The 15585-nt window shown below is 40.1% G+C and overlaps 1 protein-coding gene across 1 annotated transcript in view; it reads left to right on the plus strand.

Annotated features, from left to right (window-relative positions):
* LOC311129058 (inactive dipeptidyl peptidase 10-like) overlaps positions 1–15585 on the plus strand; it is a gene marked incomplete at both ends in the record, with an annotated part of 359569 nt that overhangs the window by 191928 nt on the left and 152056 nt on the right. The window contains 2 exons of the mRNA XM_084161324.1: positions 1288–1402; positions 11272–11367. Coding sequence (XP_084017450.1) covers positions 1288–1402; positions 11272–11367 — 211 coding nt within the window. The remainder of the gene's footprint in view (positions 1–1287; positions 1403–11271; positions 11368–15585) is intronic.

A 15585-nucleotide genomic window follows, 5' to 3' on the forward strand; every position in this document is an offset into this window, starting at 1 on the left:
ATCTTAACCGACTTCATTTGGCTTCAATGCGCTATTGAGTCTTCACATAGGAATGAATGGTGTCACGTGATCGATGTCTTTATCCATTCATATATACAGTCATTGGTTTAATGAAAACGATTCAACCATGCAAATAGCCTTTCCCCCTTGAAATGCAAATTATGAAATATTAACTTTAATTTTTCATGCCATTTACTCTGTGCCCCTCCATGCAACTTAGATACCGCTCCCTACCTCGGAGTTGAATTTAAACACAAAATGCTGCTTGTGTTATGCATTGAGCCCCACCGCACAGCCTAGATTGAGCCCTATCATGGAGCTGGTTATCAATGCAGCTCAAGGTGAAATGCTGAAACCTCGTATTATACAGCTGAACGAATAACTTCACATTTTTGTGACGGTATCATTTCCTACTTTATGTTATTCTACTAGAATCTTAATTTGATCACCCTGTTGTTGCAGGAAATGCAAACTTGTATAGTATACAAGGTTTAAAAAGACTTCTAAAGTTTGTTATTTCCACTTTAAAAAGTCAGACTTGATTTGCCCTAACTAAAAATGTATCAACCCATAAAAATAAAAAAATATTTCCACACAATAATTCAAAATTCCTGTTGCTGCAGGATTATTTTCCTGCTTTGAGAAACTGGTCAAATTGAGATCCTACACCTGTACCTAGAGCATGAGTAAACATTAACGTTCCTGTCAAAGTCATTGCTATTGTGACACAAGCACCGACACTTAATCCTAACACACTGTGCTGTTTAAGTATTGTGTTTTTTTCTTAGATTGTTTACATCGTAGGGATCAACCCATGCTGACTCATGCTGCTTATATATTGTTTGCTGCTTCAAAATGGATGTGTATGGCGTGCACAATGTCTGTGATCTGGAAATTGGATTTGGCTTTCAATTTGACATTCTAGCAATTTTACGGTATGTGTATGTTTATTGTAAGCTCCTACATAACACTTTGACTCAACATATAATTACTCATGTATTGACAATCTGTGATCTTGAAAATAGTTTGTATGGATGGAAGCAAGAAAATAGAGCTAGGAAGAAAATTGACTCAAATCTATAACATTTATGTGGGGTTGTTATCCTTTTGTGTGTTTATCCCTATGTTTTGTGGTTCTGTGTGTCTAGGTATCTCTACTTTTAGCCGAACATTGGTACTTTCCAAAGATGTTGAAACTTATTTTCCAGAACTCTCTTTTGACAACTGTTGCTCTCTCTCTTTCTCCCCATTCTCCCTCTCTACCTAACTCTCTCTGACTCTCTACAGGACCTTGGTGCGGGAGCTCCACCTGAGAGGAACTGGAAAGGGATTGCTATTGCTCTGCTGGTTATATTGGGGGTCTGCTCTCTCATCACCATGTCTGTCATCCTCCTCACTCCAGGTACAGTATTGGGCATAGCTAATAAGTATACTACTTAATTAACAAACAGATTTGTGTTATGCAGGATATACAGTGGCTTGCGAAAGTATTCACCCCCCTTGGCATTTTTCCTATTATGTTGCCTTACAACCTGGAATTAAAATTGATTTTTTGGAGGTTTGTATGATTTTATTTACACAACATGCCTACAACTTTGAAGATGCAAAATAATACAAACAGAAGTGCTCTGTAGTTATCCAGCCCAGGCCAACATGGCTGACATTCAAAATAATTTGTCCCTCCTCTCTCTGTCGCTGCACAATTAGCAGCTGTCCTTGTCAACAGTAGTTTACAAATGGCTTAACAACATCCTCTTTTATTAATGGCTTAGCATTTTATAATTAAAATGTATTACACAGCTGAGGGACTCAGGAAGGAAAACAACCATTTTAATTACCATTGCATGTATGGGTCGTGTGTGTGCGTGCATGCCTGGGGGGAGATTTCCTGTAATTCTAAACAGTTTGCCATAGGTTTGAGATAACATTTGCAGTTTTAAAGCTAATTTCCTAGCAAAGGTCTTATGCTATCTGAGTGACTCAAACATTGTAACAAAATCAATGGGGGCCCCATGCCATGTTTTTGTATATATTTTCACATTTACATTTTAGTCATTTAGCAGACGCTCTTATCCAGAGCGACTTACAGTTAGTGAGTGCATACATATTTTTTTCATACTATATATATATAAAAAGTCCTCTTCCATTTTTGCGGTAATGCTGCAATTATTTGGTTGTAATTTGGGGTAGAGCAGACATTTCCATATGTTTTTGTTAGCTGCATGTGCGACATAACTCCACCAGTCCTACCTATGATATCATTTACGAAAATTATACCTTTAAAACATTTTTTTTTTTTATTACATTTTTTTTATCAATTAGTATATTTGAGTTTAACCACAATATTTGTTGCATTATTTGTTCTGACGTTTCTGTAGGATTAAATTAAAATTGCAACCAACTTTCTATGGCTTGTTTTAGAAATAGTGATATTTGCAAGATTATTTCCTTTTCAAATAACTGAAAGTGAGAGGTTGTAATCTGAATAAAGGGAAAAGGGTCATTCTTGAACATGGGGTGAGACAATCTTACTAATTTGCTAGAGAAGCAGTTCGGATTTAAGTATAACTTTTGTATTACTGAAGCATTTAGTGATAGGTCTAATGCTTTAATATTTAATCATTTCTGTCCTCCGAATTCATATTCATTATATAAATAGGCCAGGTTAATTTTGTCTGGCTTGCCGTTCCAAATAAAATTGAATATTTTTTTATCATATAATTTCCAAAACTGTTCGCTAGGCGTAGGCAAGACCATAAGCAAATAGGTAAACTTGGATAATACTAAAGAGTTAATCAGGGTGATTTTTCCACAAATTGACAGCTATTTACCTTTCCATGGTAGCAAGATCTTATATATTTTGCTAACTTTCTATTACAATTTATTGGAGTGAGATCATTTATTTCATCTGGGATATGTATTCCGAGTATATCCACATCACCATCAGACCATTTTATTGGTAAACTACATGGTAATGTAAAAATTGTATTTTTTAGTGATCCAATACGTAATATAGTACATTTATCATAATTTGATTGTAATCCAGAGAGTTTAGAAATGTATCTAGATCCTCTATGAGGCTGTGGAGGGATTCAAGTTGTTGATTTAAAATAATAATTAGCGTACAATGACTCCTTTGTTTTTAAGCCCTGGATTTCTCATCCCTTGATATTATTGTTGGATTTGATTTTAATAGCTAACATTTCGATGGCCATAATAAATAGATATGCCGATAGTGGACAACCTTGTTTTACTCCTCTTGACAATTTAAAACTTTCAGAGAAATAGCCATTATTTACTATTTTACACCTAGGGTTACTATACAAGATTTTAACCCATTTTGCCAAAATTGAAATGCTCCAGGCATTTATATATAAACCCCAATCATACTTTATCAAATGCCTTTTCAAAGTCTGCTATGAATAGCAGGCCTGGTTTCCAAGATTTTTCATAGTGTTCTATTGTTTCCAGTACTTGCCTTATACAGTGAGGGAAAAAAGTATTTGATCCCCTGCTGATTTTGAACGTTTGCCCACTGACAAAGAAATGATCAGTCTATACATTTAATGGTAGGTTTATTTGAACAGTGAGAGACAGAATAACAACAAAAAAATCCAGAAAAACGCATGTCAAAAATGTTATAAATTGATTTACATTTTAATGAGGGAAATAAGTATTTGATCCCCTCTCAATCAGAAAGATTTATGGCTCCCAGTTGTCTTTTATACAGGTAACGAGCTGAGATTAGGAGCACATGCTTAAAGGGAGTGCTCCTAAACTCAGTCTGTTACCTGTATAAAAGACACCTGTCCACAGAAGCAATCAATCAATCAGATTCCAAACTCTCCACCATGGCCAAGACCAAAGAGCTCTCCAAGGATGTCAGGGACAAGATTGTAGACCTACACAAGGCTGGAATGAGCTACAAGACCATCCCCAAACAGCTTGGTGAGAAGGTGACAACAGTTGGTGCGATTATTCGCAAATGGAAGAAACACAAAAGACCTGTCAATCTCCCTCGGCCTGGGGCTCCATGCAAGATCTCACCTCATGGAGTTGCGATGATCATGAGAATGGTGAGGAATCAGCCCAGAACTACACGGGAAGATCTTGTCAATGATCTCAAGGCAGCTGGGACCATAGTCAGCAAGAAAACAATTGGTAACAAACTACACCATGAAGGACTGAAATCCTGCAGCGTCCGCAAGGTCCCCCTGCTCAAGAAAGCACATATACAGGGCCGTCTGAAGTTTGCCAAATAACATCTGATTGATTCAGAGGAGAACTGGGTGAAAGTGTTGTGGTCAGATGAGACCAAAATCGAGCTCTATGGCATCAAATCAACTCGCCGTGTTTGGAGGAGGAGGAATGCTGCCTATGACCCCAAGAACACCATCCCCACCGTCAAACATGGAGGTGGAAACATTATGCTTTGGGGGTGTTTTTCTGCTAAGGGGACAGGACAACATCACCGCATCAAAGCAACGATGGACAGGGCCATGCACCGTCAAATCTTGGGTGAGAACCTCCTTCCCTCAGCCAGGGCATTGAAACTGGGTCGTGGATGGGTTTTCCAGCATGACAATGACCCAAAACACACGGCCAAGGCAACAAAGGAGTGGCTCAAGAAGAAGCACATTAAGGTCCTGGAGTGGCATAGCCAGTCTCCAGACTTTAATCCCATAGAAAATCTGTGGAGGGAGCTGAAGGTTTGAGTTGCCAAACGTCAGCCTCGAAACCTTAATGACTTGGAGAAGATCTGCAAAGAGGAGTGGGACAAAATCCCTCCTGAGATGTGTGCAAACCTGGTGGCCAACTACAAGAAACGTCTGACCTCTGTGAATGCCAACAAGGGTTTTGCCACCAAGTACTAAGTCATGTTTTGCAGAGGGGTCAAATACTTATTTCCCTAATTAAAATGCAAATCAATTTATAAAATTTTTGACATGCATTTTTCTGGATGTTGTTGTTGTTATTCTGTGTCTCACTGTTCAAATAAACCTACCATTAAAATTATAGACTGATCATGTCTTTGTCAGTGGGCAAACATACAAAATCAGCAGGGGATCAAATACTTTTTTCCCTCACTGTATTATCTCCAATGTATCGTCCATGTAAAAAACGTCTGATTAGAATGTATGTCCGACAATACCTTTTTAATTCTATGCGTTATACATTTTGCTAGAATTTTAGCATCACAACACTGAAGTGTAAGGGGCCTCCAATTTTTTTTATGGACTGGATCTTTATTTTTCCCATTTGTGTCCTTTTTCAGTAATAATGAAATCAGTGTCTGATAATCTACCATTTACATAGGAGCGGTTAAAACATGCTAATTACGGTCCTCTGAGTATATCAAAAAAGGTTTGGTATACCTTCGACTGGTATGCCATCCAACCCTGGAGTTTTCCTGGACTTAAAGTCTTTAATTGCATTCAGAAGTTCCTCCTCTGTAATTTCACCTTCATATGAGTCTTTCTGTATGGCTGTTAATTTTATATAATCAATAGAAAGAAAATCCCTACAATTATCTTCAGTTAAAGGATATGGAGGCGACTGAAACAAAAACATATGCTTTAAGTACTTTGCTTCCTCCTTCAAAATATAATTTGGTGAAACATGGGTGTCTCCGTCATTTGTAACCAGTTTCAGTAAATCATTTTTGGTAGCATTTCTATGTTGATGATTAAAAAAGAATTTGGTGCATTTTTCCACATATTCCATCCAGTTTGCTTTAGTTTTATAATATATTACACTTGATCTTTCTTGAATAGGTTTGTCCATTTCTTTTTTTCCCTCTCATTTATTCTGAGCCTCTATGTTACAGTCTTTATTGCTATCTATTTGTCCGGGTAGACCTTCTATTTCCTTTGTTAGTATGGACTCTTTTGACCTAAATTGCTTTTGTTTTCGAGATGAGTGCTGAATTGCATGGCCTCTAAAGGCACATTTAAAGGTGTCCCATACAATAAGGGGATTCGCTGTAACTGTGTTACAGTGGGGGAAAAAAGTATTTAGTCAGCCACCAATTGTGCAAGTTCTCCCACTTAAAAAGATGAGAGAGACCTGTAATTTTCATCATAGGTACACGTCAACTATGACAGACAAATTGAGATAAAAACATCCAGAAAATCACATTGTAGGATTTTTTATGAATTTATTTGCAAATTATGGTGGAAAATAAGTATTTGGTCACCTACAAACAAGCAAGATTTCTGGCTCTCACAGACTTGTAACTTCTTATTTAAGAGGCTCCTCTGTCCTCCACTCGTTACCTGTATTAATGGCACCTGTTTGAACTTGTTATCAGTATAAAAGACACCTGTCCACAACCTCAAACAGTCACACTCCAAACTCCACTATGGCCAAGACCAAAGAGCTGTCAAAGGACACCAGAAACAAAATGGTATACCTGCACCAGGCTGGGAAGACTGAATCTGCAATAGGTAAGCAGCTTGGTTTGAAGAAATCAACTGTGGGAGCAATTATTAGGAAATGGAAGACATACAAGACCACTGGTAATCTCCCTCGATCTGGGGCTCCACGCAAGATCTCACCCCGTGGGGTCAAAATGATCACAAGAACGGTGAGCAAAAATCCCAGAACCACACGGGGGACCTAGTGAATGACCTGCAGAGAGCTGGGACCAAAGTAACAAAGCCTCCCATCAGTAACACACTACGCCGCCAGGGACTCAAATCCTGCAGTGCAAGACGTGTCCCCCTGCTTAAGCCAGTACATGTCCAGGCCCGTCTGAAGTTTGCTAGAGTGCATTTGGATGATCCAGAAGAGGATTGGGAGAATGTCATATGGTCAGATGAAACCAAAATAGAACATTTTGGTAAAAACTCAACTCGTCGTGTTTGGAGGACAAAGAATGCTGAGTTGCATCCAAAGAACACCATACCTACTGTGAAGCATGTGGGTGGAAACATCATGCTTTGGGGCTGTTTTTCTGCCAAGGGACCAGGACAACTGATCCGTGTAAAGGAAAGAATGAATGGGGCCATGTATCGTGAGATTTTGAGTAAAAACCTCCTTCCATCAGCAAGGGCATTGAATATGAAACGTGGCTGGGTCTTTCAGCATGACAATGATCCCAAACACACCGCCCGGGCAACGAAGGAGTGGCTTCGTAAGAAGCATTTCAAGGTCCTGGAGTGGCCTAGCCAGTCTCCAGATCTCAACCCCATAGAAAATCTTTGGAGGGAGTTGAAAGTCCGTGTTGCCCAGCAACAGCCCCAAAACATAATATGCCATTTAGCAGACGCTTTTATCCAAAGCGACTTACAGTCATGCGTGCATACATTTTTTTTTGTGTATGGGTGGTCCCGGGGATCGATCCCACTACCTTGGCGTTACAAGCACCGTGCTCTACCAGCTGAGCTACAGAGGACCACTGCTCTAGAGGAGATCTGCATGGAGGAATGGGCCAAAATATATTTTTTACATTTTACGTCATTTAGCAGACGCTCTTATCCAGAGCGACTTACAGTTAGTGCATACATTATTCTTTTTTATTTTTCATACTGGCCCCCCGTGGGAATCGAACCCACAACCCTGGCGTTGCAAACGCCATGCTCTACCAACTGAGCTACCTCCCTGTCGGCCATTCCCTCCCCTACCCTGGACGACGCTGGGCCAATTGTGTGCCGCCCCATTGGTCTCCCGGTTGCGGCCGGCTACAGCAGAGCCTGGATTCGAATCTCTAGTGGCACAGCTAGCACTGCGATGCAGTGCCTTAGACCACTGCGCCACTCAGGAGATACCAGCAACAGTGTGTGAAATACCAGCAACAGTGTGTGAAAACCTTGTGAAGACTTACAGAAAACGTTTGACCTGTGTCATTGCCAACAAAGCGTATATAACAAAGTATTGTGAAACTTTTGTTACTGACCAAATACTTATTTTCCACCATAATTTGCAAATACATTCAATAAAAATCCTACAATGTGATTTTCTGGATTTTTTTTCTCATTTTGTCTGTCATAGTTGACGTGTACCTATGATGAAAATTACAGGCCTCTCTCATCTTTTTAAGTGGGAGAACTTGCACAATTGGTGGCTGACTAAATACCTTTTTTCCATGACATCATTTTCTGGAATTTTCCAAGCTGATGAAAGGCACAGTCAACTTAGTTTATATAAAATTCTGACCCACTGGAATTGTGAAACAGTGAAGTATAAGTGAAATAATCTGTCTGTAAACAATTGTTGGAAAAATTATTGTGTCATGCACAAAGTAGATGTCCTAACCGACTTGCCAAAACTATAGTTTGTTAACAAGAAATTTGTGGAGTGGTTGAAAAACGAGTTTTAATGACACCAACCTAAGTGTATGTAAACTTCCGACTTCAACTGTATATGATGGTCCATCCGCATTCTCTCCCCTATTAAACTTTTGGTGCCAACGAGAATGACATAAGAAAGAAGTCAAGACGGCTAGCTTGATTGAGTGTCCGCCATGTATATTTCACTAGGTCAGGATATTTAAGCCTCCATATATCCACTAGTTCTAATGTATCCATGACATTCATGATTTCCTTAAGAGCATGATGGTGATAGTTTGTATTGTGATTTACTTTACTGTCCATTGAGCTATTTAAAACAGTATTATAATCTCCGACCATAATAACAGTCTTATATTGATTGCAGGGTTGATAATTTATTATATCTCGTTGTTAGTTCTCAAAGATGATCTTATGAAAAAAAAATATAGCTCAATTATCTTTAATCTACATACTTTATGTCTGGTTGTAGTCATTTCAGTTGACACTGAACACCTTTTACCATCACAAAAAAAATATATGTATACAGTACCAGTCAAAAGTTTGGACACACCTACTCATTCAAGGATTTATCTTTATTTTTATTATTTTCTTCATCATAGAATAATAGTGAAGACATCAAACTATGAAATAACACGTATGGAAACATATAGTAACCAAAAAAGTGTTAAACAACTAAAAATATATTTTATATTTGAGATTCTAGAAATAGCCAACCTTTGCCTTGATTATAGCTTTGCACACTCTTGGCATTCTCTCAAACAGCTTCACCTGGAATGCTTTTCCAACAGTCTTGAAGGAGTTCCCACAAATGCTGAGCAGTTGTTGGCTGCTTTTCCTTCACTCTGCTGTCCGACTCATCCCAAACCATCTCAATTGGATTGAGGTCGGGGGAATGTGGAGGCCAGGTCATCTGATGCAGCACTCCGACACTCTCCTTCTTGGTAAAATAGCCCTTACACAGCCTGAAGATGTGTTGGGTCATTGTCCTGTTGAAAAACAAATGATAGTCCTACCAAGCCCATACCAGATGGGATGGTGTATCGCTGCAGAATGCTGTGGTAGCCATGCTGGTGTATTGAATTCTAAATAAATCACAGACAGTGTCACCAGCAAACACCCCCACACCATAACACCTCCTCCTCCGTGCTTGACGGTGGGAACTACACAATCAGAGATCATCCATTCACCCACACCGCGTCTCACAAAGACACGGCGGTTGGAACAAAAATCTCAAATTTGGACTCCAGACCAAAGGACAAATTTCCACCGGTTTAATGTTCATTGCTCTTGTTGGTCCAAGCAGGTCTCTTCTTATTATTGGTGTCCTTTAGTAGTGGTTTCTTTGCAGCAATTCGACCATGAAGGCCTGATTCACAGTCCCCTCTGAACAGTTGATGTTGAGATGCGTCTGTGACTTGAACTCTGTGAAGCATTTATTTGGGCTGCAATTTCTGAGGCTGGTAACTCTAATGAATTTATCCTCTGCAGCATAGGTAACTCTGGGTCTTCCATTTCTGCGGTGGTCCTCATGAGAGCCAGTTTCATCATAGCACTTTCAAAGTTATTGACATTTTTTGGACTTGGTATTTTACCAAATAGGGTTATCTTCTGTATACCCCCCCTACCTTGCACAACACAACTGATATGCTCAAACCCATTAAGAAGGAAATACATTCCACAAATTAACTTTTAAGAAGCCACACCTGTTAATTGAAATGCATTCCAGGTGACTAACTCATGAAACTAGTTGAGAGAATGCCAAGAGTGTGCAAAGCTGTCATCAAGGCAAAGGGTGGCTATTTGAAGTATCTCAAATATAAAATATATTTGGTTTAACACTTTTTTTGTTACTACATGATTCCATATGTGTTATAGAAAATAGTAAGAATTAAGAAAAACCCTTGAATGAGTAGGTGTGTCCAAACATTGGACTGGTACTATATATATATATATATATATATATATATATATATATATATATATATATATATATATATATATATATATATATATTGTAATAATATTTTTTGGAGTGGCAGACGATGCTGCTAAATGAATATCCTGTAGGGGAAACACTGATCATTTCTCCATAATCTTTTTTCTACTTTTGCCTCTCTCTTTCTCTTTCTTGCTCTCACTCACCACTCCAACCCTCCCTCCTTCTCTTTTAAACCCCTGACTCCTTCTTCATCTGAATTTAAAAGGTTGCTCATAGTATCTGCCTGTAGAGCAGGTGAAGCCATCCAAGTGCATACAATCTTCTGATAAGGTTTTATCCTGACTTATGTTATTCATAAAGGCTAAAGTAAGCATGACACTCTCAAGAGTCCCAACAGCTTTAAAAACTGCCCTAGATTAAAGTCCCTGTTTCCAGACCACTCCACGTCTCTAGTCTGTGGTTTGTTCATCTGAGTGTCATTTTTCTGACTAAAGCACAGACCTAAGACATTATAAACAGCTGGATGCGATATGTATAGTTACTCTTATGCGGCTATACGCTGTATGCAGAAGACACTTTACACATTGATCTTGGATCAGATTACCCTATACACCAATGCTAACCTTGACCAGGGACAACAGCATAACACTGACCTTAGATCAGTGTCTAGAGGCAACATCTTGCCGACATATGCCTGGGATAACTTCTAGGTCAGGACCAAGGAGTAAGTCTTGACCTTGATTGGAGACTGACCTGATGACCCCAAGTTCTGGGTGACCCCAAGTTCTCGGAAATGTCTTCCAGTTCCTCAGAAAGACTTTGATGCAGTAAGCTTCACAAATTCAAAAAAATAAGCAATGCTACACGCATTTTCCTTTTGTATCATATGCCTTTTTGCTATTATTTGATCATTGTGTGAGAGAAAAAACAATGCTGGAAACTTCAATAATGATAGTGACAAAATAACGACTTGATCATTATTGAGTTCCCAGTGATGATAGAGTTTAGAATTAATGCATTTTTGTTTTGCTTTTTTTGAAGCGGAGAGCCAAGCTGGCAGTGATACCAAACTCACAGTGGAAGATCTGTTCAAGCCTGAGTTTGTGGTCCACGACCCAGAGGCCAAATGGATCAATGGTAAGTGCTAACACGTACTCCACAATTCTGCCATTGATTTGTTGATGGACTTGTCATCAATTTATTGTCTAGCTAGCTGTTGGATGATGGACAATTTGGATGGAACTTGGTTGCAATGTTTTGGTGAGGAGACTGTTGTGTGACATGGTGCAGGTCCTTACTTCTTTAAACAAGATGGCGTAGATTGGCAACGAACAGTCCTTAGTCTCACTGTTGGGAGTTTATTGTTGCTGGTCATGTGAATATTTAGTTATTTAAGCATGATTGTAACTAAGCAGTGTATTATAAGCCACAAATAGCTGTGGCAGGGTCTAGGGAGAGTATGTTGAGCTTATGCCTGTGTCTTTATTTTTCAAGTTAGGCTTCGTTGATACAGAGTCTCTCACTTTGGCTGTCTGTGTTACCTAATATCTGTTTAATTGTTCCCAAAATAACATAATCAATTATATCTACATCTGTAGTATGAGTAAGAATGCTTCAAAACACCTAGAAATAAACTGTTTTGTTGTAGGCACTACCTCAAAATCCCATTAGACATTAACAAGATCTTGATATACTGCAAGTCTGCAGTCGGTTCTGCAAAGCGAAAACCAAGGGCTGAGTTTTCTCGACAACAAAGGGACAAACGATCCCTCACCTGCCTTCAACCTTTTTTAAAGTAACTGCCTAGCGTTTCCAGATTTCTATGAAATATGACATATGGTTACTTACAATATGAGTGAAATAGTTTTCCATCAAAAAAATAAATAAAAAAGTATGTTAGAAATCTGCTTTTCTGGGCCTCCCGAGTTGCGCAGTGGTCTAAGGCACTGCATCGCAGTGCTAGAGGCGTCACTACAGACCAGCCGTGATCGGGAGTCCCATAGGGCGGTGCACAATTGGCCCAGCGTTTTCCGAGTTAGGGGAGGGTTTGGCCGGAGGGGCTTTACTTGGCTTATCGTGACCTAGCGACTCCTTGTGGCGGGCCGGGCACCTGCAGGCTGACAGCTGTCTTCAGTTGAACAGTGTTTCCTCTGACACATTGGTGCGGCTGGCTTTCGGGTTAAGCGAGCGGGTGTTAAGAAGCGTGGTTTGGTGGGTCATGTTTCAGAGGACGCATGACTCGACCTTCACCTCCCGAGCCCGTTTGGGAGTTGCAGCAATGAGACAAGATCGAAATTGGGGAGAAAAAGGGGGTAAAATACAAAAAAATATACACTACCAGTCAAAAGGTTGGACACTTACTCATTCAAGGGTTTTTCTTTATTTGTACTATTTTTACATTGTAGAATAATAGTGAAGACATCAAAACTATTAAATAACACATATGGAATCATGTAGTAACCAAAGAATTATTAACAAAATATATTTTATATTTGACATTCTAGAAATAGCCAACCTTTGCCTTGATGACAGCTTTGCACACTCTTGGCATTCTCTCAACCAGCTTCATGAGGTAGTCACCTGGAATGCATTTCAATTAACAGGTGTGCCTTCTGAAAAGTTAATTTGTGGAATATCTTTCCTTAATGCGTTTGAGCCAATCAGTTGTGTTGTGACAAGGTAGCTCAGCTGGTAGAGCACGGCGCTTGTAACGCCAAGGTAGTGGGTTCGATCCCCGGGACCACCCATACACAAAAAAAAAAAAAGAAATGTATGCAAGCATTACTGTAAGTAGCTTTGGATAAAAGCGTCTGCTAAATGGCATTTTATTTGTATTAAGATAGCCCAATTTGGTAACATAACAAGTTACAGTAACAGCTCAAATAAGCAAAGAGAAACAACAGTCCATCTTTACTTTAAGACATGAAGGTCAGTCAATACGGAAAATGTAAAGAACTTTGAAAGTGCTATGATGAAACTGGCTCTCATGACGACCACCGCAGGAATGGAAGACCCAGAGTTACCTCTGCTGCAGAGGATAAGTTCATTAGAGTTACCAGCCTCAGAAATTGCAGCCCAAATGAATGCTTCACAGAGTTCAAGTCACAGACACATCTCAACATCAGATGTTCAGAGGGGACTGTGTGAATCAGGCCTTCATGGTAAAATTGCTGCAAAGAAATCAGTACTAAAGGACACCAATAATAAGAAGAGACCTGCTTGGGACAAGAAATACGAGCAATGGACATTAGACCAGTGGAAATTTGTCCTTTGGTCTGGAATCCAAATTTGAGATTTTTTGTTCCTACCGCCAGGTCTTTGTGAGATCCGCATGTGTAGTTCCCACCGCATGGAGGAGGAGGTGTGATGGTGTGGGGATGCTTTGCTGGTGACACTGTCTGTGATTTATTTAGAATTCAAGGCACACTTAACCAGCATGGTTTTCACAGCATTCTGCAGCGATACGCCACCCCAGCTGGTTTGCGCTTAGTGGGACTATCATTTGTTTTTCAACAGGACAATGACCCAACACACCTCCAGGCTGTGTAAGGGCTATTTTACCAAGAAGGAGAGTGATGGAGTGCTGTATCAGATGACCTTGCCTCCACAATCACCCGACCTCAACCCAATTGAGATGGTTTGGGATGAGTTGGACCGCAGAGAGAAAGAAAAGCAGCCAACAAGTGCTCAGCATATGTGGGAACTCCTTCAAGACTGTTGGAAAAGCATTCCAGGTGAAGCTGGGTGAGAGAATACCAAGCATGTGCAAAGCTGTCATCAAAGCAAAGGGTGGCTACTTTGAAGAATCTCAAATATAAAATATATTTTGATTTGTTTAACACTTTTTTGGTTACTAAATGTCTCCATATGTATTTTTTTTATAGTTTTGAAGTCTGCACTATTATTCTACAATGTAGAAAATAGTAAAAATAAAGAAAATCCCTTGAATGAGTTGGTGTCTCCAAACTTTTGACTGGAACTGCATATATATATATATATACAGCGGGGAGAACAAGTAATTGATAAACTGCCGATTTTGCAGGTTTTCCTACTTACAAAGCATGTAGAGGTCTGTAATTTTTATCATAGGTACACTTCAACTGTGAGAGACGGAATCTAAAACAAAAATCCAGAAAATCACATTGTATGATTTTTAAGTAATTAATTTGCATTTTTTGTATGACATAAGTATTTGATACATCAGAAAAGCAGAACTTAATATTTGGTACAGAAACCTTTGTTTGCAATTACAGAGATTATACATTTCCTGTAGGACTTGACCAGGTTTGCACACACTGCAGCAGGGATTTTGGCCACTCCTCCATACAGACCTTCTCCAGATCCTTCGGTTTCGGGGCTGTCGCTGGGCAATACGGACTTTCAGCTCCCTCCAAAGATTTTCTATTGGGTTCAGGTCTGGAGACTGGCTAGGCCACTCCAGGACCTTGAGATGCTTCTTACGGAGCCACTCCGTAGTTGCCCTGGCTGTGTGTTTCGGGTCGTTGTCATGCTGGAAGACCCAGCCACGACCCATCTTCAATGCTCTTACTGAGGGAAGGAGGTTGTTGGCCAAGATCTTGCGATACATGGCCCCATCTATCCTCCCCTCAATACGGTGCAGTCGTCCTGTCCCCTTTGCAGAAAAGCATCCCCAAAGAATGATGTTTCCACCTCCATGCTTCACGGTTGGGATGGTGTTCTTGGGGTTGTACTCATCCTTCTTCTTCCTCCAAACACGGCGAGTGGAGTTTAGACCAAAAAGCTCTATTTTTGTCTCATCAGACCACATTACCTTCTCCCATTCCTCCTCTGGATCATCCAGATGGTCATTGGCAAACTTCAGACGGGCCTGGACATGCGCTGGCTTGAGCAGTTGGACCTTGCGTGCGCTGCAGGATTTTAATCCATGACGGCGTAGTGTGTTACTAATGGTTTTCTTTGAGACTGTGGTCCCAGTTCTCTCCAGGTCATTGACCAGGTCCTGCCGTGTAGTTCTGGGCTGATCCCTCACCTTCCTCATGATCATTGATGCCCCACAAGGTGAGATCTTGCATGGAGCCCCAGACCGAGGGTGATTGACCGTCATCTTGAACTTCTTCGATGTTCTAAAAATTGCGCCAACAGTTGTTGCCTTCTCACCAAGCTGCTTGCCTATTGTCCTGTAGCCCATCCCAGCCTTGTGCAGGTCTACAATTTTATCCATGATGTCCTTACACAGCTCTCTGGTCTTGGCCATTGTGGAGAGGTTGGAGTCTGTTTGATTGAGTGCGTGGACAGGTGTCTTTTATACAGGTAACAAGGTTCAAACAGGTGCAGTTAATACAGGTAATGAGTGGAGAACAGGAGGGCTTCTTA

Source organism: Coregonus lavaretus, assembly GCF_964263955.1.
Source record: "Coregonus lavaretus genome assembly, chromosome: 5".
Taxonomy (NCBI): Eukaryota; Metazoa; Chordata; class Actinopteri; order Salmoniformes; family Salmonidae; genus Coregonus; species Coregonus lavaretus.